This window comes from Gobius niger (assembly GCF_951799975.1).
Source record: "Gobius niger genome assembly, chromosome: 9".
Taxonomy (NCBI): Eukaryota; Metazoa; Chordata; class Actinopteri; order Gobiiformes; family Gobiidae; genus Gobius; species Gobius niger.
Genome location: NC_136860.1, coordinates 27,667,065 through 27,693,323, shown reverse-complemented (window position 1 = coordinate 27,693,323; position 26,259 = coordinate 27,667,065). Strand labels below are relative to the sequence as shown.

At 40.4% G+C, this 26,259-nt stretch overlaps 1 protein-coding gene across 1 annotated transcript in view; it reads left to right on the top strand.

Annotated features, from left to right (window-relative positions):
- dars1 (aspartyl-tRNA synthetase 1) overlaps nucleotides 1–26,259 on the top strand; it is a 43,096-nt gene that overhangs the window by 2,604 nt on the left and 14,233 nt on the right. Inside the window, exons 2-9 of the mRNA XM_079563440.1 lie at nucleotides 679–781; nucleotides 2,980–3,009; nucleotides 3,237–3,294; nucleotides 6,580–6,672; nucleotides 9,970–10,072; nucleotides 19,260–19,362; nucleotides 20,420–20,500; nucleotides 24,564–24,623. Of these exons, the coding sequence (XP_079419566.1) occupies nucleotides 679–781; nucleotides 2,980–3,009; nucleotides 3,237–3,294; nucleotides 6,580–6,672; nucleotides 9,970–10,072; nucleotides 19,260–19,362; nucleotides 20,420–20,500; nucleotides 24,564–24,623 (631 nt within the window). The remainder of the gene's footprint in view (nucleotides 1–678; nucleotides 782–2,979; nucleotides 3,010–3,236; nucleotides 3,295–6,579; nucleotides 6,673–9,969; nucleotides 10,073–19,259; nucleotides 19,363–20,419; nucleotides 20,501–24,563; nucleotides 24,624–26,259) is intronic.

Below are 26,259 nucleotides of genomic sequence, written 5' to 3'. Positions count from 1 at the left end.
TGTTTGAATTGCCATAATCGCATCAGTAAAGTGTGCTGACAGTTATTGTGTCTCTCTTTTAGTCATCCATAGACATGCACATGTAACAATCAGTGCCTATTTGTCCCATTATGTAGTATATGAAAGCAGAATGGTTGTCTGGTTCAGGTTGTGCCCGACCTTATTACCATAATTGCTAGGAAAGACTCCCATCACCTGTGCCCTTAATTGAAATAAGCAAAGATGAAGAATTGAATTAATGTGAAGGTTATCTTGCCAGCATTGTGTGCAGTGTGATGGTGCATTCAAATAAAGAAGAGCCCCAAGTCTTAGACACTTAATGTTATCATAATTGGATAATCTGCATTCTTCCCAACTTCTAAAGCGGTTTCGAAAGCACTCGTGAGACCATTGTTTTCTTAAGGTTTATCAGGCCGATCTTGTTTTCAACATCACTGCTTTTAGCTGCGAGTCTAAGCCCCTCCATTCACAAACCGCATTTGTTTTGTTGAGGCCAAAAACAATGGCTTTCAAGTCCGAGCGAAACTTTAAAAGCTTGAGATGGCGATGACTTTTCCTCCCTGAATTAATTTTCCCAGACGGCCAACAACTTCCTCCGGGGTGGGGGGGGGGGAGGCAGAAGAAATAGTAGCTGGAAGTTGACTTAAATGTTTATGTTGTGCTTGCCTTCCTGAGCAGGGCGGCGGAGGAGGAGCAGCAGGCCCAGTCAAAGAAAGGACTCAAGAAACAGCAGAAGGAAGCGGAGAAAGCGGCGAAGAAGGCTGAGAAGCAGGCCAAGCTGGTCAGTGTGATTTTGGGTTTTGTTTTCTCACGTCCGGTGCCCCGCTTTTCCAGCTACTCCGGTGACGTGAAGTTTAGACTGGGCACCGCACGTTCAAGAGGTTTAGTCATACAGCAGGAGGGCCATTGAAAACCATTGTTGAAATATTCCCGTTGTTTTCAGCTTGTTTATGTTAGCCAAAACAAAGTGCTATTTTCTTCTAGCATGGACACATAGACCCACTTTTCCAATGGGTGTTTGTAACTGAACAATAGTGGTGCCTTGGAGCGTATTTTGAATGACGTTCACCCCTGCCCAGTGCCCTTTTGTGTGCTTTGAACAAAATGTGTCATCTAGCTCAACTTATCCCTCTCATCCAACACTAATCCCCAGCTGTACAAATGATCTGCCATGACTCAAACTGCTTTTATGGGGAAAAGGTAATATATCTTTTGGGAACACCTCTCCTGTCAACAACTCAAAACAAGACTAGTGTACTTTAGGGCTGAGCGAGTTTGCCAAAAATCAATATTGTGATTTTTATTTTTATTTTTTAAATATTGCGATTTTGATTTTATTTAGATTTGCTCATGAAATATTTACAGCTGACTTAAAGTAGGCTGTTACTTACTTTTTAGTCCTTAATAATCATATTCATTAAATATAATTAAAAATAGCCCACATTTATAGAATTGTATAATGTAATATTTTTCTACATAGCCTAAAACATTTCTGGCTATTTTTATCTTAGTTGTGTTTTTGTCAGTGCTTATGAGATAAGTTCTATCTTTATCCAAAACATCCCCAAACATAAGCCTCCTTTCTGAAAGGTCCCAACTGAGCCGCAAACGACTCTTTACAAGCATCACAGGCTCACCTTCATCTCTGTGGAGGCAGAGACAGTCTGTGCATCAGTGTTTAGGCAGCGTGGCCCGGGACTCTGAATGGAGTGATTAGCACAGCGGCTAGCACAATGCTAATGGAGAAAAAAGCAGTAGTCCTTTGCGGTGGCTGCATTCTGCATTATAAACGATCTACTGCGCACCTTAACTAGACTGAGAAGTGAAAGTCTCTCGCCGTCTCTCGCCATCTCTCGCCGCTACATTCATTTCTATGGGCTACGGCCTTCAGCTGCATGGGTCAAAATCGCGTGTCTCGTAATATCGCAATAAAATTGCAAATGCGATTAATCGTTCAGCCCTATTTTAAAAATATGTGTGTTATCTTGTGATGATACAATATGACCAAATTTTTGGGACCGGCTTTTGATTTTGGCATAATTTGATATACCGTAATTTCCGGACTATAAGCCGCTCCTTTTTCCCACCCTTTGAGCCTTGTGGCTTATACAATGGTGGCTAATTTATAGATTTTTATGGTCATACTGAATATTGTGTCACGTGTCACCCTATCACTGTTTGACGGTGCACAAAGAGAAAAGTCCAGTATTTCCATTTTCCTTACAAACCGTATAATTTCATGTGATTACAGTATGTTCCATTAAGTGATATTGCGATATGTCGCTGAGGCCAGTATTGATTTTCCTAATATCAATACAATGTTCACAAAATGTGTTTGCTTTATCCCACTTTGGCTTTGCCTGATGGTCTGCGAGCCCATCAAACAAAGATCATTTATGTGACAGATTTTTATTTCAGATAAAAATGCGTCATCATCCAGTTTCTCTGTAGCTTTGGATCGGCTTATTGTCATCCTTAAAAGCCAAGACGAATGTTAATGAAGTGTTCGCTACATTATTTTTGACATTTTTTCCGCGATAAGACCCTTTATTCAGCTCACCATAAACCGCAATATCATCCATCATGTGCCGGGATTATCATATCAAGGATGGTCGATCCCCAATTGACTCCCACCAACCGTCTCCGCGCACTCTTACCCATTTGCATAGAAAATGGGAGTGTAAATTTGCCTAGAGAGTGTCATTTGCTGAGATGTTGCTCTAAAGATTTGAGAAAAATGTCTCCACTTACGCAACCTCGTTTTCAGTGCAGTCTTTCATCCTGCCATGACATATTTAGTTTCAGTCGTGTTTTTCTTGTTTTACTTCCACTTTCATTTTGCATTTTCATACGCCTTGTTTTAAAGTCCTCAAAACAGTTTCTCATATCGTGCAGTCCTTCTCATTGACACTTTCTGGTTTGTTGTATAAAGTTATTACTTTGTCCTATAAACAATGCTTTTCTTGCTTTATTTTTCAGGCTGCCGATCAACAGACTACAGAGGAAGATGTAAGTGTTCCCAAAATCCTCCTAAACCATTCTCTCAGTGCTTTCACACCTCTGCAACCTGCCTGTATGCAAATGCCAGTCAGTCTTTCTATTTCACTATTTACACAAGTTCAGATAAGTCTCCATTTATCCGCTTTTATCTCGAAAAGTAGACACAGCGGCGCTTCGAAATGATAATAATAATTTCTGCAGTTGATGAACACACTACTCAAGAATTTGTTTTGTAGGACTTTGCCAAGGATCGCTATGGCGTGTCTGCAATGGTCCAGTCTCAACAAAAACTTGGTAAGTATTGCAACTATTTAGTTTTATCATCAGCCAGTGTAAACAAAATACCATGCAAAGTTTATGGAGGGCATTGTGTCTCCATTACGGGGCTATTGTGATGAAGGTAACAGACGTCATTGGCGCAGACCGTTTGAACTCCGAATGAAGTCTGTCTGATGCAAATAGAGCCTTTTACACTAGAACAAAAGCAAAGCGTTAATGTTTTTGTAGACAGGGGTCAGGCAGTGCATCCCCCGCCCCATTCACAGGTGACTCTTTAGGAGCCGCTTGAAAGAAAGCTGGGGTGCACGAGTTTAATGGAAATTTCCGTTCATACGCAAACACATTGAATGATAATGCGTAATTTTGTTCAAAGCAAATAGAAAACTGGTAATCATGTTTTAAAAAGTGAGATTCAGTATTCAGTGCGTGGCAAGTTGGAACAAGGTGTCAAAGAGCAGGGAGGAAAGTTTTGGGAACATTGTGTACTTGAAATAAATGAGTGGATCCCGAAATATTGTTTTGTGCTTATGCAAGTTAAAGCAGAACTAAGTAACTCATGCCCCTAGAGGCCAAAAGTGCCACTGCAGGTGTCATAGCATGTTGCGTTTTTTTACTACTATAAATTGTCCGTGAGAGTAAATACTACCCTGACAGAAAAGACAAAGGGAGAGAGGGATATTGTACATCCAATCACACAATGAAGATAATTTTTGTCACACAAACTTGGCTGTAAATACTGTTTAAGTGGCGCTAGCCCGCAGTTAGCCTGTTAGCGTCTTTTTCATGATTCCATTAGTGTGTATTGGTGCTCCGACCCGTGGGCAAAGAAGTTGCAGGGGGAAATGAAAGACCCTCCCAATCATCGCATTAACACCTGTATTACTCCCAGAGGGATTATGGAAAGGATTTATTTAGGTTAACAGGTTGCTTAGTACTGCTTTAAAGCTTTATACTTTTCATCTTGCTGGTTTTATATCAGTTGGGGTTGTGCAGTCACTAAAAGTTTTTTCTTATTATCAGCAACAGCTCTTCGTTTTAAGCTGAGGTCGAACTTTCAAGAATACAGAATTTTGTGTTTAATGGTTAATTTTCTTCAAGTTTAGGTCTATTTTGAAACTTATATGATGTGAAGTATATTATCAAAAGCCATACTTTACTTTAATGATCAAAAATAGAGTGCAACAGATAGTGTAGTGGTTAAGCTACTGCACGCACTGTATTTCAGTCCTTTGTGTCGTGGTTTCGATTCCCAGTTCTGACAATTTGCTGATTATCTTTCCTCGCTCTTCACTCCCTTTCACCGGTTCTCTCCAATAAAGTCTCCGAGCCAAAAAATCCTCACTTTTTTTTTTTTTTTCAATTTGCCTTATCGCCTTGCTCTGTAATTGAATCAGAATTTGAGAAAGACAGATCATTGCCCAATAGAAGACAGCGGTGTTTCCATATCAAATTCATGATTGTAGAAACTAGTTACTTGAAACTGCGCCAGGGCCCCGACTCGTGATAGATTCTGCGTTCAGATCTTGTGGTAGAGCTATGAATTACATCTGTCGCCCGAGCCGTCACGGGAGAGACAAGAAATTTACATGAGAAAATCAAAACCCTGACACGGCGAACGTGCGCAAATACAAATGACGGCCCGCTTCAGATGTGCTCCGATTACCTCTGAACTGCTGCCAAAAATGTACAGATAAAACGCCTCTCCTCCATCATACCTGTTTATGTACACTCGGGAGTCCCTTTGCGTTTGCGGCATTCGCGGACCGATAACTACGTGATTAATAGCGCACGATAACGCGACTGGGGAGAGCGGGTCGACCTGTTGGAGACGTCCTCATGTCTGGCTTTCAGCTCCATTGGCAGCAAACAAAGTGGGGCCTCTATAGCTTTTTTACCTGCATGCCATCTCCAGCCATGAGGATGAAGAAGCGAGCAGGGTGTCGGCCGGTGCCTTTTATGTTGGCTGAGAGACGGCAGGGACAGCTCTGTTACCTCACTGCAGCCGCCGTGTCTGTCTCTCCTTCCAAATCCTAACGAGGAGGGGGCTGGAGCGTTGCCTCTGAGTGACACGGGTGAAACTAGAGTCAATTTGTCATAAAATCCAAAGAGAATAGGAGTTGGACAGGTTTTCTGCAAGCCCGCTAGTGTGTCTTATTTATTACGGGGCCCCTGTAATTTGAGTATTGTACTGCGCATTTGTCTGCACGTACAAGCTTGCTTCTTCATTTCTTTTGCCTTTGGGCGGCTGCAGTGAGCAGGAGTATTTGCACTCAGGCAGAAAATGAAGGCTTTGTGAAAAAGATGAATTGTTTGGCTTTCAAATAAATCACTAATGTATATATATATGCATTACTTTAAAGAGAGAGTTGTTTGGGATGAGCACATCAAATAAATGGTAACAACTTCTATAGTAATAATACTATATAATAAGTAAATGAGTGGGTAACATTTTTAAAGTATCCAATATATTTTAAGTTTTGTTCCAAATGTATTTTTTTCATGGAATAACGGTGAATGAATTAAGATTCTCTCAAGTTGTCTATAAAAAATCCTTGCTGGGTGTTAGCAGTGTGGTTCTACTACTACTAGTGTTGAAAAAGAAAAGTATCAAAAGCAGGAACCGAAAAAATTATGTCTCAGAGACAAGTTTTGGTTCTGTTGGTCCAGAGACGGCATTAACCTCTTACCCCCCACCTTAACCGAGTGCATTTTCTTTAGTTTGGAAGTACCTAAATCTAAAAGCTTCTGGACTGGAGAGCAACAGTGTAATGCCTCATTTGAAAGCTAAGGCTTACTAAACATTTTGTCGCCACGTTTTTGTGTCTTTCGTGTTTTCATAGTTATTTTTTGCCGTGTGTTGTTGCTGTTGTTTCTGTGGGTTTTTTTGGCCCTTTTTTTTTTTGCGTTTTCATCCTTGTTTTCGATCGACCATTTTGCTTTTTTGAAAGAAGCTTTTAGAATTGGGTAAAACCAAACTGGAGAATTTGTGCTTGGTTCAGGTGGGAATTAAGAGGTTATAGGAAGTCACTTGTTCGCCTCAACGAAAAAAAAAAAAAGAAAACATGACAAAAAAGTTACAAAAATGCGCCAACAGTGCGACAAAAAAGACAGATTTGTTGGCCTTTGCTTTCAAATGAAGCATTACACTGTTGCTCTGCAGTCGAGAAGCTTTTGGATTTTGGTAAAGCTAACCTGGATGATAAAATGCACTCTGTTGAGGCGGAGGAAAAATTATAAATTAGTGATTTAAACTGGCTGTTAACTGAAAACACTTAACCAGTCTGTGTTATTCTGATACAGAGCGGCCCCTTGTGAGAGTCCAGGACCTGGCGGTGGCAAAGGCTGACCAGCTCCTGTGGGTGCGAGCTCGAGTCCATACCAGCAGAGCGAAAGGTGAGACGTACACAACTGTCAGCGCTGTGTCTCTTTTGTGGAAAAGATATAAACGGCAAGCATCTTCTGACCCCTGATCTCATCGTCTGTGGACCTCTGCGGTTAAAGGTTACACCCTCGGGCCAATGCTCCACATCCTTGTCTGTTGTTATCCTCGTTGTTTTTGACCTCGGCCTGTAGATTTCCCACGACCAGGTCAAGGCAAAGCAGGTTCTTTTGCTTTGAAGATGCAGAAGGTCACTAACGAAAGCAAACAGAAAGGCATCATGTGCAGATGTCTTCAAAGAGGCTTTAAAAATGATAAAAATAAGGAGTTAAAACAACCATAGACCTTTGCAAATTCTCGCAGTTGTATAAAGTATTTTAATATAATAGAGCTGTTAGTTTTGCATGTGTAATATATTCTATGCTTCAGTGGAGCCATTCGACACTTGTTTGACAGACTTTCACCTTCGTCTCAGGTAAACAGTGTGAAAACCTAGTGGTGAATCTGATTTTATTGAAGAAAAAAAAAAAGCATGTTTCTGCCAACTGCGGGATCAGATAACCTCTATTTACTGAGTTCCAGCTATTGGCAGCGAAGGGCCTGCTCCACTTCCACACAATAGACTCACTCTTCTCATTATTACTCCTCAGTGCGAAACCCCAAGCCCTTTTTGCTCAGGCTATTATGAATAAACACAAAATGGTGAGCTTGTTACCAGGGTATATCTTACACTTTCGTTCTATGCCTGTGTTTTGTGTTGATGTCTCTTTTACAAACAGTGCCCACGGTTTATCTGTGGCTTTTGTAGATTGCTATTCTGCTCTAAGTTGTATGCACATGTCAAAAAACTCGGTGGTAGTTTAGTATTATGAACAAAAGAGGAGCATCTGCTACAAGGGGAGCAGGGGAGAGCGAGTGGAGCGGCGGCACCAACTCAAGGCTAACCAAAAAACATCAAAGTTCTTCACAGTCGTGGCCATACAAAATGCTGATATTTTCACTAAAAGTGCACACCATAACCACACACAGCAAAGTGACGCACAAACAACTGGTGGAGCGCACTGGGGTTTACGGGGAGGTCACGCACGATGCATGCGTCATCAGCTGAGCCACGGACCATTACTTTTTCTGGGCAAACAGAAGTGTCAGCCATACTTTGCACAAGAGCCAGGGTAGTATCTCCTCCGGGTTGGAAACGCCAGTGGGAGTGGTACTGGCGAGTGTGCAGTCTGAACATGCGTGTTTGTAAAACGCTACAGGCTCTCCCGTTGGTCAATAATGTTGAAATCTCTCCAGGTACTTCTTCTGCAAAACCAATGAATAACGGTTGTACAGTGTTAAGCGGGGCAAGGCGTCAAACTCATGTTGATTTATGAACATAGACAAGATTGGCCTTTTCGACAAACACCTGCTTTAACCTCTTAACCCCCCCCCCCTTAAAGGAATAGGTCACCGTTTTTCCATACTGAGATATGTTCTAACCTGAGTTTAGACGAGTTGATGCATACCTGTCTGGTCTTGACGTGTGTGCTCAGTCACCCAAAAAGACCGAAGACACCGTAGGAGCACTTTGACTTTACTGTGCGGACTCTTTTGGTGATTTGGTGCTTTTCATCACGTTTTTGTCACTTTCTGTAGTTTTTGTGTTACTCTTTTATTGTGTTTTTGTCACTTTTTTTGTCATTATTCTGGCACGCTTTTGTCGCTCTTATGTTGCTGCTTTGTTGATTTTGGTCACTTTCTAGTGGATTGTTGCTTTTTTATCATGTTTTTGTCACTTTTATTCTGTTATTGTTGCTTTTCTGGCACACCATTGTCGCTCTTTTGTTGTTGTTTTTTGTCACTTTTTTGTCACTTTTCTTGTTGCTTTTTTTTTTATCGTGTTTCTCATGTTTTTGTCACTTTTTTGTCACTCTTTCGCTACTTTTTTGTTGTGTTTTTGTCACTTTTTGACACTTTTTTTGTTTGTTTTCATTGCTATTTGACAGTGTTTTCAAGAACCTTTTCGATTTGGGTAAAGCGGTACCGGAGAAAATGTGCTTGTTTCAGACGGGGGGTAAGAGGTTAACAAGATTCTCACATTTAAGATAACATTGGTCTAAAATTAAGCTCCTGTAATTTTTGTGACTTGGGGTTTGACTTGAACAAACAGATGTATTCAGTCAACTATCATCAAGGTTTGTCCCACAGTGGTGTCTATGGCAGCTTGTTTCTCTGCGGTCATAAGGAAGTCCACGGGCACAACAACATCCTGGTGGAGTTTGTTGTGAAGTGCTTCTGTTTGTGGGATTTTGTCATTTCTATCGTCCCCAGCACTGTCCACCCCCTTTTTTCTCACACACATCAAAGTCGCTGGGTGGTCCCACTGTCTCTGGCCCGAGTTTGTGTAGGCTAACGTGTTTACACTGTTCACAGGTGTGTGTTTGTGAGGAAGGTAGTAATTAGCCTTTTTCCAAACTCATTGTTCTTCAAAGTCGAGGACCGTTAACAACGACGTGACATTTTACCTGTGCAGGAGAAGAATGTATGATTTATTGGTGGTATTTAGGGAAGTGATTGCCCAACAATGCAAATAGAGGCTAAACTGGGACTATACTCGGACTAAAATCAGACTAAACCAGCACTAAAAAACTGAACTAAAACTTGACTAAACATGAACCAAAACTGGACTAAACCAAGAGTACCGTATTTTACAGACTATAAGCCACACTTTTTTTTTCATAGTCTGGGTGCAACTTATACTGAGGTGCGACTTATGTATCAAAATGCATAATCTCACATCCTTGTTATTTTCACACTGACAGCCACTACAGGGCACTTTAGTCTAATGTACCAGTATCTGCTAATCCTGCACCACTGAAATTTTTAAAAACTCTTTACTCTTACTGCAATGGAGAAAACAAAATAAGCTAACCGTGGGCAGGATTTTAGAGGCAGTTGTGGTGAATACGTCTGAGATCATCCTACACATTGCTGGAACATGAAGGGGGAGGAAAATATATAATTTGAATATTTTTAAATTCTGTAAAGTCCCTTTAACCATGAACTATTAGTGGTCAAAAACTCAGACACTACTGAACGACAACCATGACTAATCTCTGAGTAGATGTAAAGTGAATGTTGGTCTGATATTGAACATCTTCAGGCAACAAAAATAGAGGAGCACTATGACAGAAGCCCGTGTGTGAGTAGTACCCGTACCGAAACTGTGAGAACCTCTTCTTTAAGCCAAACCATCAAAGATGTCCAGCCTTGTAAAGCCGAGGTCTCAACTGCATGCTGCTAACATGAGTGGGATTCTGTGTTTACAGGGAAGCAATGTTTCTTAGTCCTGCGTCAACAACAGTTCAACGTGCAGGCTTTGGTCGCAGTGGGAGACCGTGCCAGCAAGCAGATGGTCAAGTTCGCCGCAAAGTGAGTAAAGAGACCTGCACTTCCTGTCAGCGAGGGGCAAAACAATGGTGGGAAAATCCTGGGCCTTTCGAAATCATCAGCAGCTCCCATTTTCACACATCAGTAGCCAGGCGTAGGACGGAGGCATCAATCATTTTACACATCACAGCAACAAAAGCTGGCGGTTTCAGGGCGGGACGGCATACTCGGGCCCGTTAATGCCGCGGTTCCTGTCGAGATGGAGGATACGGCCACTCCAATACGACGAGGAAGGAATACTTAAGGGCCAAGCATCATCAGTCATCTTAGCAGCCAAATCATAGTCCATTACTGCAAGTGTGTGAATGAACACAAATGCAAGTGGGGTATTTGCTGTAGATGGAAGACAAGCGCTGATTTGAATAATGTCCTGGTTTGAGATAAACCGTTTTTAAAGTTACCCACTGATTCGGAAGAGTTTAGCAGTCACAGTACAACAATGTTTCACACTATTATAAAAAAAAAAATCCCTATTGTTTTTATTCTGAGAGGCCATTAAACTAACTTCCAAAAAGTTACTAAAAAACTATCCTCCACTCTTGAAAGAATGTTTCTAATTGCATTTCCTAGGGTGGACATAGACTTTTTTGGCTGGAAAAGTTATTCTTATTGCAATATTATCTGTCGCAAGATCAGTAACACCAGAAGTCGCTCTGTTTCTGAGGTCTGCCATCTTTACGTGTGCAAAAGTTATTTTTTTGTTGTGATTTTCCAATTGTAGCTCCATTAAATCTTGTTTTGGCATTGTCATTGATGCAGTATTTTTTATTATGCCTTGTTTTGACATAGTTTGAGGAAAAAAACAAATTACTTGCCATTTTTGGGGTTAGATTGAATAGAACGTGTTTCAATTGTGTGGTTAAATATCACAATATCATTATAGCAATTCAAGACAGTCAAATACAACAAATAAAGCACTTTTCTCTTATCATATAGCTGTATAAAATAGCCCCGCAGATGCAATCTGAAGTGGCAGACGCTGAGTTTGTAATTACAGATATGCGCTAATGCTGTTGTTTGTTAAATACATAATTAGAAATTATATTTGGAAAGATCTGTTTTCAGCAACTTTAATTACTGTGAAGCCATCGCACAACCGCAGATGTTGCCAAATGAAGCACTGGCAAACGCCCACAAGTGCCAGACGAGAGACGCAGCGTAGTAAGTGGTGAAATGAGGACCTCGGTTTGAGAACAAGCCGCTTCAAGAGATGAAGTGTCTCCAGAGGTGTGTACAATGTCATTCTGTCCAAGAACTCAAATCACGGCTGACAAAAGCCATCAAAACACGCTGTAAAAATGGAGCCGTGTCAGTCGGTATTGAAATGTGTCAGACTCCATTATAGTTTTACACGCAGACATCATCCGCAGCACTCAAGTGACTGAGGGCTCACTGGGGACTACTCAATATACTTATAATTGAGTTTTAATTAAATGGAGTCATTTTCATTGTAGATTTTTGAAAATTATATGTAATGTAATATATGTATATATGTATACATCTGAGTCATTATCAATTTTTCTGTTCCCAGACTAACATACTGGGTTTTTTCATTTATGTGCGCCAGGACTAGCTATTTCAATTTATCTTATACACTACATTTGAACAGCTTCTCTCTATAGATACAAAATGATTATTTTTTACTACAACTGCAATTATTAATCACTGCTAATTTATTTGCATGTGCATCCCAACTGGTCTCACCCTGCAGCTCTAGTTCATGCGGACTTTGGTCTACACTGAGCTTGGGAGTTGAACAGAAAGCGGGGCAGTAAAACTGATGCAACTGATGTAATTCTGTATAAAATAACTTCCTGCATAGACGTAAATAGAGCTTTTGATGTGGTCTATATGACACAAGTGCCTGAAGGATCTAAATAATGCAGTGTTTTTCTACACACCTGTCACAATAGAATGTAAACAACTCTCAGCTGCTGAATGTTTTATGACTAATAGAGTCTGCATAAATTACCACTTCACACACATAATAATTACATCTACACTTCTGGCGTACACCAAACTAGACTCGTGGCATGATCTCTGTAACAGTGGCCAAATGCAAACACACAACGTTTTTTTTTTCCTAATGAGCACAAGGTCGGCGTAGCTTTGACCTCCATCTTGACCTGGCAGCACGTGCACCATGACCCCGCTCTGTGTCAAATCCCCCTTCTGCAGCATTACGGAGCCTCTAAACTGCTCCTTACACTCATTCAAATTCAGTGCCTATGTCCCACACCACTTTGTAGCTTTAAAATAATGCAGCTAAAAGGGAGGCCAGCAGAATGTAAAATGCATGTATGTGCGCGACTCCTACAGGGACGTTTGCTGAGACACCACATGAATGTCAATTTTACTACTGTGTGATTCCTCTTGCTTGCCAGTTCCTCATTTTAGTGTTGTAATCGTGATGTTGTGTTAGTCTTTTGCAACACTTTCGATTAAAAAAGGGGGGGAAAAGGCCGCGCTTGCATTTTACTGCACAGCGCAGTAATAGCATCACAATGGCATGGTGCCTTAACATGATAATTACTGTAATTGCATGGAAACAGGACACCCACACAATTTTTTAACGATAATTTGATTAATCATAACCTTAGCCCTAATCCAAAATTAAGTTAACTGTTAATTACCAGACAGCACGTTTTAATAATAGAGCTGCTGCAAAATGTATAATTGCTTTTTAGTTACCACCAGAGATTTCCTTTTCCTTTCCTATTACTATTACTATTAATATATTCCCGTATTTTGTTTAAAGGGGCTAGATGCAAACACAAAAACACCTAAATTGAACTTCATGCTGAGAGGCAAGAGAATGCTAAACACTAAGATTAACCACTGAGGGCATGCAATCTCTCCTGCGCATTCAATACTTTATCTGTTCCTAGTTTACATCGCACTGCCTCATCTTCTTCCTTTAGTGTTATGGGCCTCTATAAGCTCTATCAGGTCAAACTAAAAACTTGAGTTAACCACTGTCCGTGTCAGCCGTAATTCACCCCCACTCTTACATGTTGTTCTTTTCGTTTCATGTCCCCTGAGTTGATTTTCTGTAGAATCCAGTTCTAGTACGGTAGAACACCTTGGTACTTCTAACCTAGCTTTTGGCTCAAAATCTAGTGATAGTTAACCCCCTTTTGTCTTTGTCCCCAGGGCCAGTCGACTGAACAACTCTCTAGAAGCAAAAGATAATGGTGTCTGCAATGTTATATCACTATAAACTTTATTTATTAACCAATTACAAATGTAAAATGATGTGGTTTCAGTAGTGAATGAGTGAAAGTGAGTGCAGTGTGTAGGCTACATAATATGGATATTTTACAATTTAGGATATATAATACAGAATAATTGTAATTTGTATAAATGTAATTTCAAGTTGCATTGGCCTGTCCTAGACAGAGAGTCTCACCAGCTGTTCCAACCTTAAAATGGCAAATGTAGGCTTATTTCAATCGGAGAGGCTCATGTGAGGTGGACATTCTTTTACTTCGTGGCTTTCAGTGAGGCCTTAAGCTGAGAAAGTACTGACATGTTGTACATTTCCTGAATCCTCAGAGTCTAGAGAGTTACCCAGTATCAAACATTTGTCTCTGTGATGTTCCTTGAAGAAACGGCGTTAAACATAGTAAAACTGTTTTTGTGAAAATGGTTTGAGTTTGAGGAGCTATGGTTACCACGGTAATGGTCACAGTGTAGTACATTTGGGCTCAAATGAAACATGAAAATGTCTTCTTTACAGTGATACCAAATACAATGGTGTAAATCACTATCTAATGGGCTGGAAATGGCCTAAACCAAAATATGGACCAGTGTCAAAAGCGACTTTTTTGACATGGGGGTGGTTCACTTCAACAGCTGAAAACTATGATAAAGCTGTGACTCTGAAAAGGCTATCATGCAAAAATATAAACTTCAGACATGGACCTACGTAAAAATCAATGATAGCCTTTTCGGTACCCGATATGCCAGATTTTGTGGTTTGGCCCATGGACTAAGTTAGCTATTGTATACTCACTACTGCCACCTCAGGTCATACGGGTAACTGCAGTTGTAGTGAATAAGTCTGGGCTCATTCTACACATTGCTGAAACATGTAGGGGAGGAAAATACTTAATTTTAGCATTTTTAACATTTTTCCCTTTGGGATATGTGATTTTTCTTAGTTATTGAACAAAGTCATATATTTTTGTAACTCGTTACTTTTGTAATACGTGACCTCCAACACTGCGCATCGGTGTATAGGCAGCATGGTTCAGAGCGTGTGAAAAAGGTTGCGGCTTATAATCTAGAAATTATGAAAATTACTACGTGGCAAAGAGCAAATAATCTTAAAGTTCTTAGAAAAGTGGTGAACCTCTGCCACAACTGGTGCTAGGTGATAAAGGTAATGAGCCCTGGCCTCGATTCAACTACAAAGATCTTTTTGGGGTTTGTTCAGGAGAGAATGCTCTTTCCATTTATCTGTGATGTTTGTTATATTGAATATAAATGTTAAAATCCTGGTACATTGTCTTGCATTTCAACACTGATTTAAAATCCTCTCCGAATGAACTGTTTTGTCCTTGGCCCACCTTCAATTATGAAAACAAGTCACAGTATAACTAAAATCATTCTAATTTGTTCAAGCAATTTTGATGAACATTTTCAAAAGAACTGCACAGTGCTAAGTGTTTAAGTGGTAACTTGTATCTTGGCTTATTGTGCTCTTGCCCCAAAAGCCATGGCCACAAACTCATCCATCCTCAGAGACTGTTTTTTTGTTGATTATTTTCTCACCTCTGTCTGTGTGTAGCAGTTGGCACTGGCCTCTCTTTGCGTTTCTGCCGCTCTCCCAGCCTTTCCCAGTGCGGTGTGAGTGATGATTGACACGTCGTGTAAGGCCAGGATTACAAGTAAAGCCGCTCATAATCACGCCGAGGGGAGGATGATATTGCCGCCTCAGTCTCCTTTCGCACAAAAAAATGTCCGAGTCACTCACACCATTTAATTAAGAGATCCTAAGATCAGCCCCTGTATAACATAAGATCTCTGGAGTGCTGAGGGATTCATTGACACAACTGGCTGACTCTTCCACGACAAAAAGACTTCCATTGTTGAATAGTTTAGCTTTTAAATTTGGAGAGATATTGATATTGGGACAAATTTACACATGCGGTTAATCTATTCTGTTCAGTTGAGTTCATTTAGTTTATTTTCAGTTCTACCATGTGTTAAGAGGATCGGAATTGTGTTACAAAAACAACACTAGAAACGGAGCAATATCAGCTTATGTACACAATAGGGGTAGAGGAAGTTAAATCCTGTTAGCCTGGGGGATGAAACTGTCCTTCTGTCAGATGGACCTGGTCCAGTTGTTGAGATAAAAGGTCCTTGTTCTTGTGCAAGTCCTGGCAGCATACAGATGGTTAAAGTCGATCGTCAAAGTTTTGTAATTGTGGAATAATGCCTCACTTGACTGCGTTAGGTCAAAAAGTCATTTGTTGTCTGCTGGTAACTTTATTTTGAGTTAATTTCCCCCAAATTCAGAATGTTGCCATGTTAATGCACTCCCAATAGCTCAAAGGCATCTCACCCCTTTCAATCCAGTTTTGGCTGGGTTTCCCCCCTCTGCGAAAGTGCCCTAGGTTAATCAGTGTCTTTGCTTCTCTGTAGGCTGTGGATGCCTTGTTGCCAGCCTTAGGGCCTTTTTGTGAACGGCATTGAAATTGTGGTGTGTTTATCTAGCTGATGTCATGCTATGAAGGGAGGACCAGGGCGGCAGCTGCCTGGGACTGAGGGGACAGCACTAGCCCAGTGTCGAGTCCCTCATTACTGTGTTTTAATGAGGCCAACTGAAGGATTACAGCAGGTTTCCCATCTGCCTGTGTCATGCTAACAGTTGGTGAAAGTCCTCGTCTATGTGGTGATGCTGTGAGGAGAGTAGGAAAGGGTAGCCAAAAAAGTCGATCAGTTTTGTCAATTAAAAATACACTTTATGGCCAAATAAAACGTCGCCACCTGGATCTGAGGTTACTGCAGTTGGTCAGGTCTAGGTTCAGGGGCGCGTGCGTAGGAACACGTGCGTAATTCGACTATGGGTCACATTTTTAAAGCATGAAGTGCAGCCCTTTGATTGCTTCTGCAGGGCACATTCGGTCTTCTGTCAGGACAGTTCACTTCACCAGGGATATATATATCTCTCTGTCCTGTAAAAGTATGAAAGGTAAATGCAAATAAAGTTGTGAGGCTGCAGCACGATGAAATATGAAATTTTGGAAAAATTAGCACAAGCTGAGGGTCAATGCAAAGGGAAGAGAGCAGACGCTCTGCGGTGCTGGTGACAGAAAGACGTAGGAGCTGCACATAGCACATTCAGCTGCAGGAGCTGCACTGATTCTGTCTGTAATGAAACCAAATGGACTCGAGTCCAAAAATGTCCATGCCGACTTTCTATAGGGAGTTTCATTATATCTATGGATGAGCTTATTGGCAAGACAAGAGGGATAAGATAAATCGGAGAAAATGCTGTAATATTTAGATTATTCACTATTTCTCTTCCGGGTGGTTGAGGACCACTGGTCTTCAAGATGATATCAAAATTGCTGTTTGTAAGATATGCACATTTCCAATATCGAGTACGGTACATCTCCAATGTCAAGAAACAAAAAAGTTGCAAAAACTGCTGCTGAAAATAAATACATATAATTATGTTCTTGATGTGCAGTCTCAAAAAAGTGCATTGCATGTTATTTTTCCTTTACTTTTGTAGTTTGTCAAAGAGCTACAGCTATCTTTTAGAATAACAAAGCACTCTCAATGTAGATTTTGTAAGCACTTTTTTCATTATCGAGATATCGGCCACCCTCACTGGCCTTTAGAGTCCAGATCTTAGCCGCTTAACACGTCTTTGGGATGTGCTAGAGAGGCATTTGCATTGTGGCTCGAATCCCCCATCATCAATGCAAGGGTTTGATGAAAAATGTATGTAACACTGGACAGAAATGAATCTTGTGGCTCACACTTGTCTCACAGCGACACATACTGTACTTTTTTAATTTTTCAACGATAAAAATATCTGTAATGAAATTAATGCTTGTATTAGATATTCTATTTCATGGATGAAGCTTTGTGCTGTATGGCTTTAAAGTTAATTAGTGTTGGAAGTTTCTGAATTAAATAAAGTAAATGTAACTCATTACTTAGTATCGCAATTACCAGAGAAAAGTGCGGGAGCCTAAAGTTTGTCGAGGAATTATAAGCTTTGCCATACTTGGTTTGTATAGGTTGCTCCCAGCAGTATTCAATACAGAATCTGTAATGTCTTACGCAACAAGCAGGCAACCATACAGCTTACGCTTGCTTTTACCACTGAATAATGTGGGTATTATGAGATCGTGGGATAAACCTCACATCTCGCTTGATGCTCTTGGTTTGTTTTGTTCTTGTAACTTCTTCCCTCCAGTCACCACAATAAAATTTTATTCCTATCCACTGAGTAATACCCATCCATCCAGTTCTTTCACTTAAACCAAGCCAGTTTGCGAGGCAGCAGTCTGAGCAGAGATGCCCAGACTTCCATATCCAAGCAAACCTCCTCCAGCTGTTCTGGGGGATCCTGAGGCGATACCAGACCAGCTCAGTGACATAGTCCCTCCAGCGTGTCCTCGGTCTTCTACGAGACCTCCTCCCAAAAGGACATTCCCAGAACACCTCCCGAGGGAGGTGACCAGGAGGCATCCGGAACAGATGCCCGAGCCACCTTAGCTGGCTTCTCTCACATGAAGGACCAGTGGCTCTACTCCGAGCTTCCTTCGGGTGACTGAGTTCCTCTCTAAGGGTGCGCCCAGCCACCCTGCGAAGGAAGCTCATTTTGACCGCCTGTACATGCAATCTTGTCCTTTCGGTCATTACCCAGATCTCATGACCGTAGGTGAGGGTAGGAACGTAGATCGACAAGTAAATTAAGAGCTTTGACCCCAGACTCTGCTCCCTCTTTACCATAACAGTCAGTGGCCGCATCATTGCTGAAGCTGTCGATCTCACGCTCCATCCATCCCTCACTCGTGAACAAGACCCTGAGATACTTGAACTCCTCCCCTTAAGGCAAGGACTCTCCACCGACCTGGAGAGGGGAAGCCACCTTTTTCCGGTGAAGAACCATGGCCTTGGATTTGGAGGTGCTGATCCTCATCTCGGCCACTTCACACTTGGCTGCAAACCGCCCCAGAACATGTTGAAGGTCCTGATTTGATGAAGCCAAAAAAACATCTGTAAACAGCGGAGATGAGGTCCTGATGTTCTCAAGCCAGACACCCTCTGGCTCCTGGCTGTGCCTTTAAATTCTCTCCAGAAAACCTTTTGCATCGAGAGCTGCATATTTAAGTGTTTTCAGCATTGTGAGCTACAGAGCGGTGATCAATGCAGCCAAACAGTCAACAGGGTGTATTTAAGAGAGATTTAATCTGTCCCTCGCACCCTTATTTAGGCCATGAACCTTTAATTTAGCTAAATCTCACAATAAAATATTACTTTATAATGTTTTCATTGTGTGGAATGATTAAACTTGCAGTAAAAAATACCATCTCTGGCAATGTGTGCCAATTATACAAGAATGTGGGCACCATAGGACATGTCGTAGACGTATTGATTTTTATGCCAATAAAAGTTGGTTTAATTGTGAAGCTAGGCCAATTGTTACGGAAACATTTGTATCAACAACTGAGTTATGAAGTTATGAAGCTCAACTTCTGTCAAGAAAAATGCAAAAAACTTCCTAACTATATGTCAAAAAGTTGCGAATAAAGAATTGTGCAGACTTGAACACAAAACTTTAACCTTCTAATTTATGACTTGCAGAAGCAGACAGATGTTTCAGTTAGACACACATAACCACAAGTTTATGCAAAATCTGCAGTAGCCCCCTCCTCCAGCAGCAACAGTTGCATTCAAAGACCTTTTGATCATTGACGACATAAAACAGTACTGTCAGCCCACCCAGAAGGACACATCACTCCCACATATATCACAAGACGCGTTCTGTTCACATGGGAAAAAACTGTTGTCTATAGGCATCACTTAGGACTTTATTATGAAACATTTTTGTTGATCATGAACCCTCCCACGCTGCCGAGTTTGTTTGTGAAGTCCCAGGCAGCGCTTACCCTTTTGCCTTTGTGCTTGTCTCTCGCAGCATCACTAAGGAGAGCATTGTGGATGTGGAGGCGGTGGTGCGCAGAGTGGAGCAGAAGATCGAGAGTTGTTCCCAGCAGGACGTGGAGCTGCACATCGAGAGGGTGGGAGCTCATTTCTTTTCCCTTTTTTCCCGCAGTCATTGAACGTAATGCAACCTGACACCGAGAAGCATGTACACTCAGAGCAAAGATACAAAGACACAAGTCGCCTTTGTGCATAGCAGATCCGACATGTGTATGAATGAAACAGAGATGTATGTAATCCGTGCTTTCACTTGTCTCTGTGATGTAACAAGGAAGGTGAACATTGTAGCCAGTGTTGACAAATAAACCAATAGTGTGTCTCAGTGCCATTATATGCAAGAAAAGAGGTTTAAAGCAACTTCATTTAGGGCTTTTTTTTTAATACGTCCTTCAACAAAACCTGGTTTGTGATTAATTATATACAATCATGCAACTTAATAATAATATTCTCTAACTCATTAAAGGTCATTTCTTTGTGCAATAACAGTAGTTTTATCAACATTTTAGATGTCAGTAACTTTTTTTATTTTCAATACCACAGATGTACCCTGTAACAGAACCACGTCCTTCCTTATTTCTTCACACTCAGTATTAGAACTAACTGTACATAATGAATACTGAATACTGACTGAATAAAAATGCAACATTGTTAGTTGTGTATCATGAATTATGGGATTGGATACTCAACATGGCAGTGCTTATCATAAACCAAGGACTTTATTATCACCATTAAGTTTATTAAGAAATGGGTTAATAAACAGGTCCATTTGTCTAATTGTGTTTCATGTTTTGTTTTCAGTGTTTACATATGAAGATATTAAGACCATGTAACAAGAGAGCCCCACACAGTTTTTGGTGCATTTTAAATGTTATTAGACATACAATTACAGCTGATGAGGTAGATATCTGTTGAACAAAGTACTGTTATTAGCATAAAAAGCAGATGACTACATACAAAAGTATATTTCCCAAACAAGCACACATGAAGCGTTAGCTCAGTCGTCTCTCACAGTCTCTCATTTGGACGTCTTTGTCTGTATATGTATTCTGGGTACTTTCCGGTGTTCGTGATATCAGGACTTTAGGGGAGTTTGGCACAATGTGAATTTTAATGCTCTTTGTTGCTCTGCTCCAGATTTTCGTCATTAGCCAGGCTGAGCCACGTCTGCCCCTGCAGCTGGATGACGCCGTGCGGCCCGACGGCGAAGGAGAGGAGGTGAGGCTGGTGCCAGCGAAAGGGCATGGGAAGTGCATTTCAGCTCGATGCACTGAACAAAAGCCAAGCCAGTGTCGGCTTCCTCATGTGCCTAAAGTGTCGGATATTATATGACAACAAGGAGTGGCACAAGCCCTCTTTATAAAAGAAGTGCAAATCTTAAAAAACATTAACATGGAAAGAGCAGCAACTAGTGTTTTGACAGTAATTAGCCCCTTCAAATAAAGACTTTCTGAAAGCGACTTTTTTATTGAATTTGATCCACAGTAACTCAGTAGAAATAGGAATGGTACGCTTTTGCTCCTGCACCGTCACAAGAGTTGCATTTGTTTTGAGATTCTCTAATATTCTCTAATAGGTTAACTATAGCATTTTTTAACTGGCAAAAATTGTCAAGCTTGGCCATCTTTTCCTTTTTCTAACATAACTGTATAAGGGCCAGAGTTCACGTGTCACGATGAAGAGATTATTTGTGCTGTCGCGTCACCTGTCAGTTATAATGTCATGGCTGATTGATTATCAAGACCATTATGCACAAACGGTAAATTGATATCTGCCCTAAAATGAAAAACACATCCACAGCTGCCCCAAAGAGCAGCTTTAGCCGAAAGCAACGCACCATGCTCCACTTCAGACTTATTTGTCAGTTTCTTGCTTTTCAGCTACACCCCATTTTAAACTCTATTACCCTTACCTAGTGTGACTCACTCCACTCAGTGCACAATGTGATTTCACTGCTGCCGTTTATAATGGCCGACCGAGATGAGCAGCAGTCTGAATTACAAATAGTGTTTTTGCATCATTGCTGAATGTTCAGAGACTAATTTGAAGCTCTTATAATCCCATTATTTTTCCTCCGCCTCCTCCTTCTATAGGCCCATGTCAATCAATTGGGATATTATAGTATAGTCAAGCTTGCATAAGTAGTTTCACTGAAGGTTTACTCCAAACAATTGTAGGAATTCTACCAAAAACAAACAATAAAACTCTTAACTGTCATTCAATTGTAATTTATGCCATTTCTCACTTGCAATTGAGACCATTTTCCACTACTTTGTATGTGCAGCTCTTACTTGTATTTATTATTTTACTTAATTCCAAACACATATATAATAGATCATATAATAACAGACATGAAATAATGTTCATTAAAGCATTTGAGCACATCACCGTTTACAAAAGTGATATGGTGATGTGAGTTTCACAGCCTTAGCAATCCATATTTTATAAAAATAATTAACTGGGCATTTGAAAGCAAATGCCACACACTGCCATATAAATAGTTAATGCTGTATTATTGGCTTATTGCACTTGATGGATGAAAATGCTTCTGTTTGAAATTCGATCCAATGTGTAGCTTGTGGATTGATTTGGCACAAAATGTTGACCGTTCACTGCTAAAGCAAAGCGCTTTTGACCATCCGTGCATAAATTTGTCTTTATAGTCAATTTATTAGAAACAAGAGAAAATGGTAAGCGTAACCACCCAATGCTAAATTTGAGTATAGATAATTAGAGATGATCACAGCGAGGAGTCAGGACTGAACATACAGGGCCCGCTCTTGTGTTTCAAAACGCAGACTATGGCGTAACATTTTGCGCTGAGTAGAAGCTCACTTTGTGATCTTGCAGCTCCAGACTTAGCCCATTTAAGTGGGAAGTACGTGGGGTGGAGAAACGCTTTTTCCTCCAACCAGACTCAGCGGGAGAGAGAGAGGGGTTGTGGGGAGTTGGGATGAACATGTGCATTTGTTTTGTTTCGCGTAACACCAGGCTGATCCGCGCCACAGCGGGACCAGCATGGGCTACATCTCTTTCTCTCAAGACATGGACATTGTTTAGCTCACGATGGTGTTAATAAAGTTTTTAGTTTGACCTGTGAGAGCCTGTAAAGCTTAAGGAAGAACACAAGGCAGTGCGATGTAAACGAGGGAATGAATGTCAGTGATTCTCCCATCAGGTCTGGCCCACAGTCTTTATATATCTTTGTTCATATGGGGCTTCTTGTTAAACACAAACAAGATTTACTTTTTAAAGCTTCTACCATCTTACAATATTCCCTCGTCAACCACAACATACCAGATTTGTATCATGCATGCATGTTTGAGCAATCTTTGAATCTTTGGTGGCAACTATATACTTCTGTAAGTCCTTCATTTTCCTCCAAGCTCTTCCCATGGTAAATAGACTTTTTACTGCCTGTTACATGGATCACCTCTGCTTCTCAGAGCAGCAAGAGGCAAAAACGTCTGATATTGGCGCAAATGTTCCAGCAGTAACATACAACCACAAGCCGGGAGAGGCCGCGGAGTTTGTTTAGATGAGGGAGCGAGGAACAGTCTCAACGGGACAGAGGCGATCTTGAAACGCATATTGAATGTCATTGAAAGTAAGGCCAAGTGAAACTTCGAATAAGCTTTTCTAACCAACAAAATGTAAAATAGTGACCATGGTGTGTTTGAAATTATCTCCAAATGCCTGAAAAACACAATATCCATTCCACACGTTAATTTTTATAGTGAAATATTTGACCGCAACAACCCCACATGTGTCTGTCTTCAAACTAAACCACTGCAATAGCCATGATATTTGACTGTAAGACTTGTCTAGACTTGTTGTCATTGCATTCAGGTGTTTACTGTTGGGATTTTCCTGTCAGTCACACATTTAGCTCACCGCACCTGTCCCCTCCTGAGACGGCGCTAACAGCCCTGTGTCTCTGCGCTGCCTTAAGCCTTTGTCCCTCAGAGTTGGGGATATTTGGAGCAGGATGTGGCTACAACAAACTATTGGCTCAAACCCCGCTGGGTCCGCTAAAGGAAGCCTGACATCCTTGACCCTGGAAACTGCAGCCTCTCCTGTGATGAAATATTTACTCATTCATTTGTTTTCGCCCTGTTTTTAAAATTGCGGATGTGTTTTGACCCTGTATCTGTAGTGGACAATATTTGTAGTATTTTTGGTTGGCTCGGCGCGCTTTTATTTCTGTATTATTCACAAAGCTTTCCAATGCTGGAGAAAAATGAAATGTTTTTCATTGCTGAGGTTGACATCAGTGATTTCTTCTTAACTCGAAATGTGGCCCTAATTAAATACTGACGCGGAATTTCATTTCTGTTTTGAGAGTTTTATGCAGAAATCATTTCTCATGTTCAGTCTACCAACTTGTGACATTTGTTGAAAAAAAAGTGTACCTTTTGACATATTTTCTTGCAAATTAGTATAGCTGTTCGGCTGCCTGATGTGAGAAAAAATGGCATCATTTAATAACTTGTCTTTAATATGGTGATGATGTCATTATTATGCAATATTTTACTAAACCATAATATGTTCATCAAATTCTGTCAAAACAACACTTAAAAAATATTTAATCAGGACCAAAACAAAGCTAAAATTGAACATAAAATGACAATGATGACTAAAGCGGTACTTTTATTAATGTACATTACCATGCATTAGTTTGTCTTATTAAAAATGGTGTAAATCAGTCCGAATGAAGACTTAAAAGATTTTCCTTTATGGTTTTTGCTTCACTTAATACTGCGATAACAATAATTTGAGTTTGCATCTCTAGCTGTTAACGTTTTGATCTCACCTGTTGTGTAACACATTAAAGGGACTATAAGGAGTTTAAAAATGCAGTAGACAGTTTGACGGAGTAGGCTTTAAACATTTCACATGACAATGCACAATAGTAAATTCTTTGCTTTATGTGAATCAGTTAATAGTTTACATTAAAGGGACTTACAGAGTTTAAAAATGTTAAAGTTATGTATTTTCCTCCCCTACATGTTCCAGCAATGTCCTAATGTGTAGAATGAGTCCAAAATCTCGCTCTAAAATCCTGCACTGTTACTCAAAAAGGTGTTACTTCGGGTCTGAAGTGCCATCATGCACGAGCTTAATATAGAAGCTGCAGTTACACGTGTGACCTGGGGTGGCATTAGTGAGCATAAAATGGCCAACTTGCATCTAGCCCCTTTAAGTCATCAAAGCAAAAAATATACATCTTGAAACTTGATGCGTGTGTTTTGTATTGATCAATTCATCTTGTCATCCGCAGGAAGGAAGAGCCACTGTGAACCAGGACACCAGGCTGGACAACAGGGTCATTGACCTCAGGGTAAGTTGAGACCAGAGTTTATGGAGAAACTTCATCACACATAAGCTGTAGGTACAAGTCATAACGAAAATCAGAATGGTGGCCTATCAAAATGAAATATGTCGTCTGCCTGATGAAAGCGCAGACAAAATAATTAGTGCAAGATTATACAGTGAATTGCACATAGTCCCACTTCTAACATTAGGAACACTTAACCATAATTTACAAAGAATAATTGAAACATTATACCACAAGGAATAAGGGATGTGTAAAGATGAGTAGTAGTTTTAGTTTCAGTAGTTTTAGTAGTAATTTATTACTACTCAATTACATTTACTCAAGTACATACACTTGTTTTTTTTTTTTCATACAGTACTTTTTACGTCTACTTGATCTATTCTGTGTTTTGTTTTAATCAAATTTTCACAATTGTAGTTTCACAAGTGTCAAATGATTAACGGTGCCGTTTAAAACTTGAGATATGCACCGGTCAAAGATACCCAGACTCTCAAATACATGGTTTGAATCTGTAAACAGGAAGTTAACCGTTGAAACCTGACTGAAATCTCAGCTAAAGCCTGTTAACGTTTTTCATGTGCAGCTTTCACAAACAACAAAGTCCAGCCCCCTCCTCTGCACCTCTGTTCTTCACACGTGGGCATTGTCTGATGTTGTGTGACTCTCTCTCTACATGTTGGCTCATGTCAGTGTGAGGGAGATTACGCTCAATGTGATATACAGTTCACAGTCAGACAGTAGTCTTTGCACCTGCGTGTTACAGCCAAAAATCCTGATCTACTGGGGCTGCAGGAGGGGATTGCTTGTCTTGATAAACTTAATATGAAGTGACAGGTTCACAATTAAGCATTTGGCAGTTTGACTGGCAAGCAGAGGCATGTAAGGCCAAGAACATGAATATATGTGCAGAACATACAATATTTACATTTTTTTTATACGATTTTATGTATTTGTTTTGTTTTTTTATGATCAGTCAATATTTGAAGAAATGCCTTGTTGAAAAGTCATCTTCATATATGTGCATGTGCATTGCCTTTTATCTTTCCTTTTCACTTTTCCGTTCCAACTGTCAATCCAGCTGTAATCATCTGTCAAAATAAATTGCTTGCTTTTCGTGTTCAGTGATTGAAATAATCTAATTTGGCATTTATGCTGGATTCCTCTCTGAATCAGTTATTCTGTTTATTAAGGCATGGAACTGGCCCAAAAACTACACTAGCTTTTGACATGCATAATATAAACTGGAAAGTTTTGTTCACGTAGCATCATCACATTATCAAGAGCCTTTTTAGCTTAAAGTGATAGTCTGGAAGTCTAAATGTTTTACACATTTTACAAAATGTGCAAAATTGATCACCAGGTCTGGCATTTTGATGGAAAGTAAGTAATAATATATAACTATTATTTTTTTATGTAGTACCTCCTTCCCAGATCAAAGCAACTAATCTAGTCTAGTATCCTCCCGCGTTGACCAATGACACGAGCTTTTCCTGTGAACCAGCCTGTCAGGTACAATTAGGAGGGAGGGGGAGGAGCTTGATGGTTTACTTTGCAAAATGAGGAGAGTAGGAACAGAATTTTCAAAACTAAGAAGGGCTTTCTGCTTAAAGAGGGGAGAAATTTGATGGTTTACCTCCAA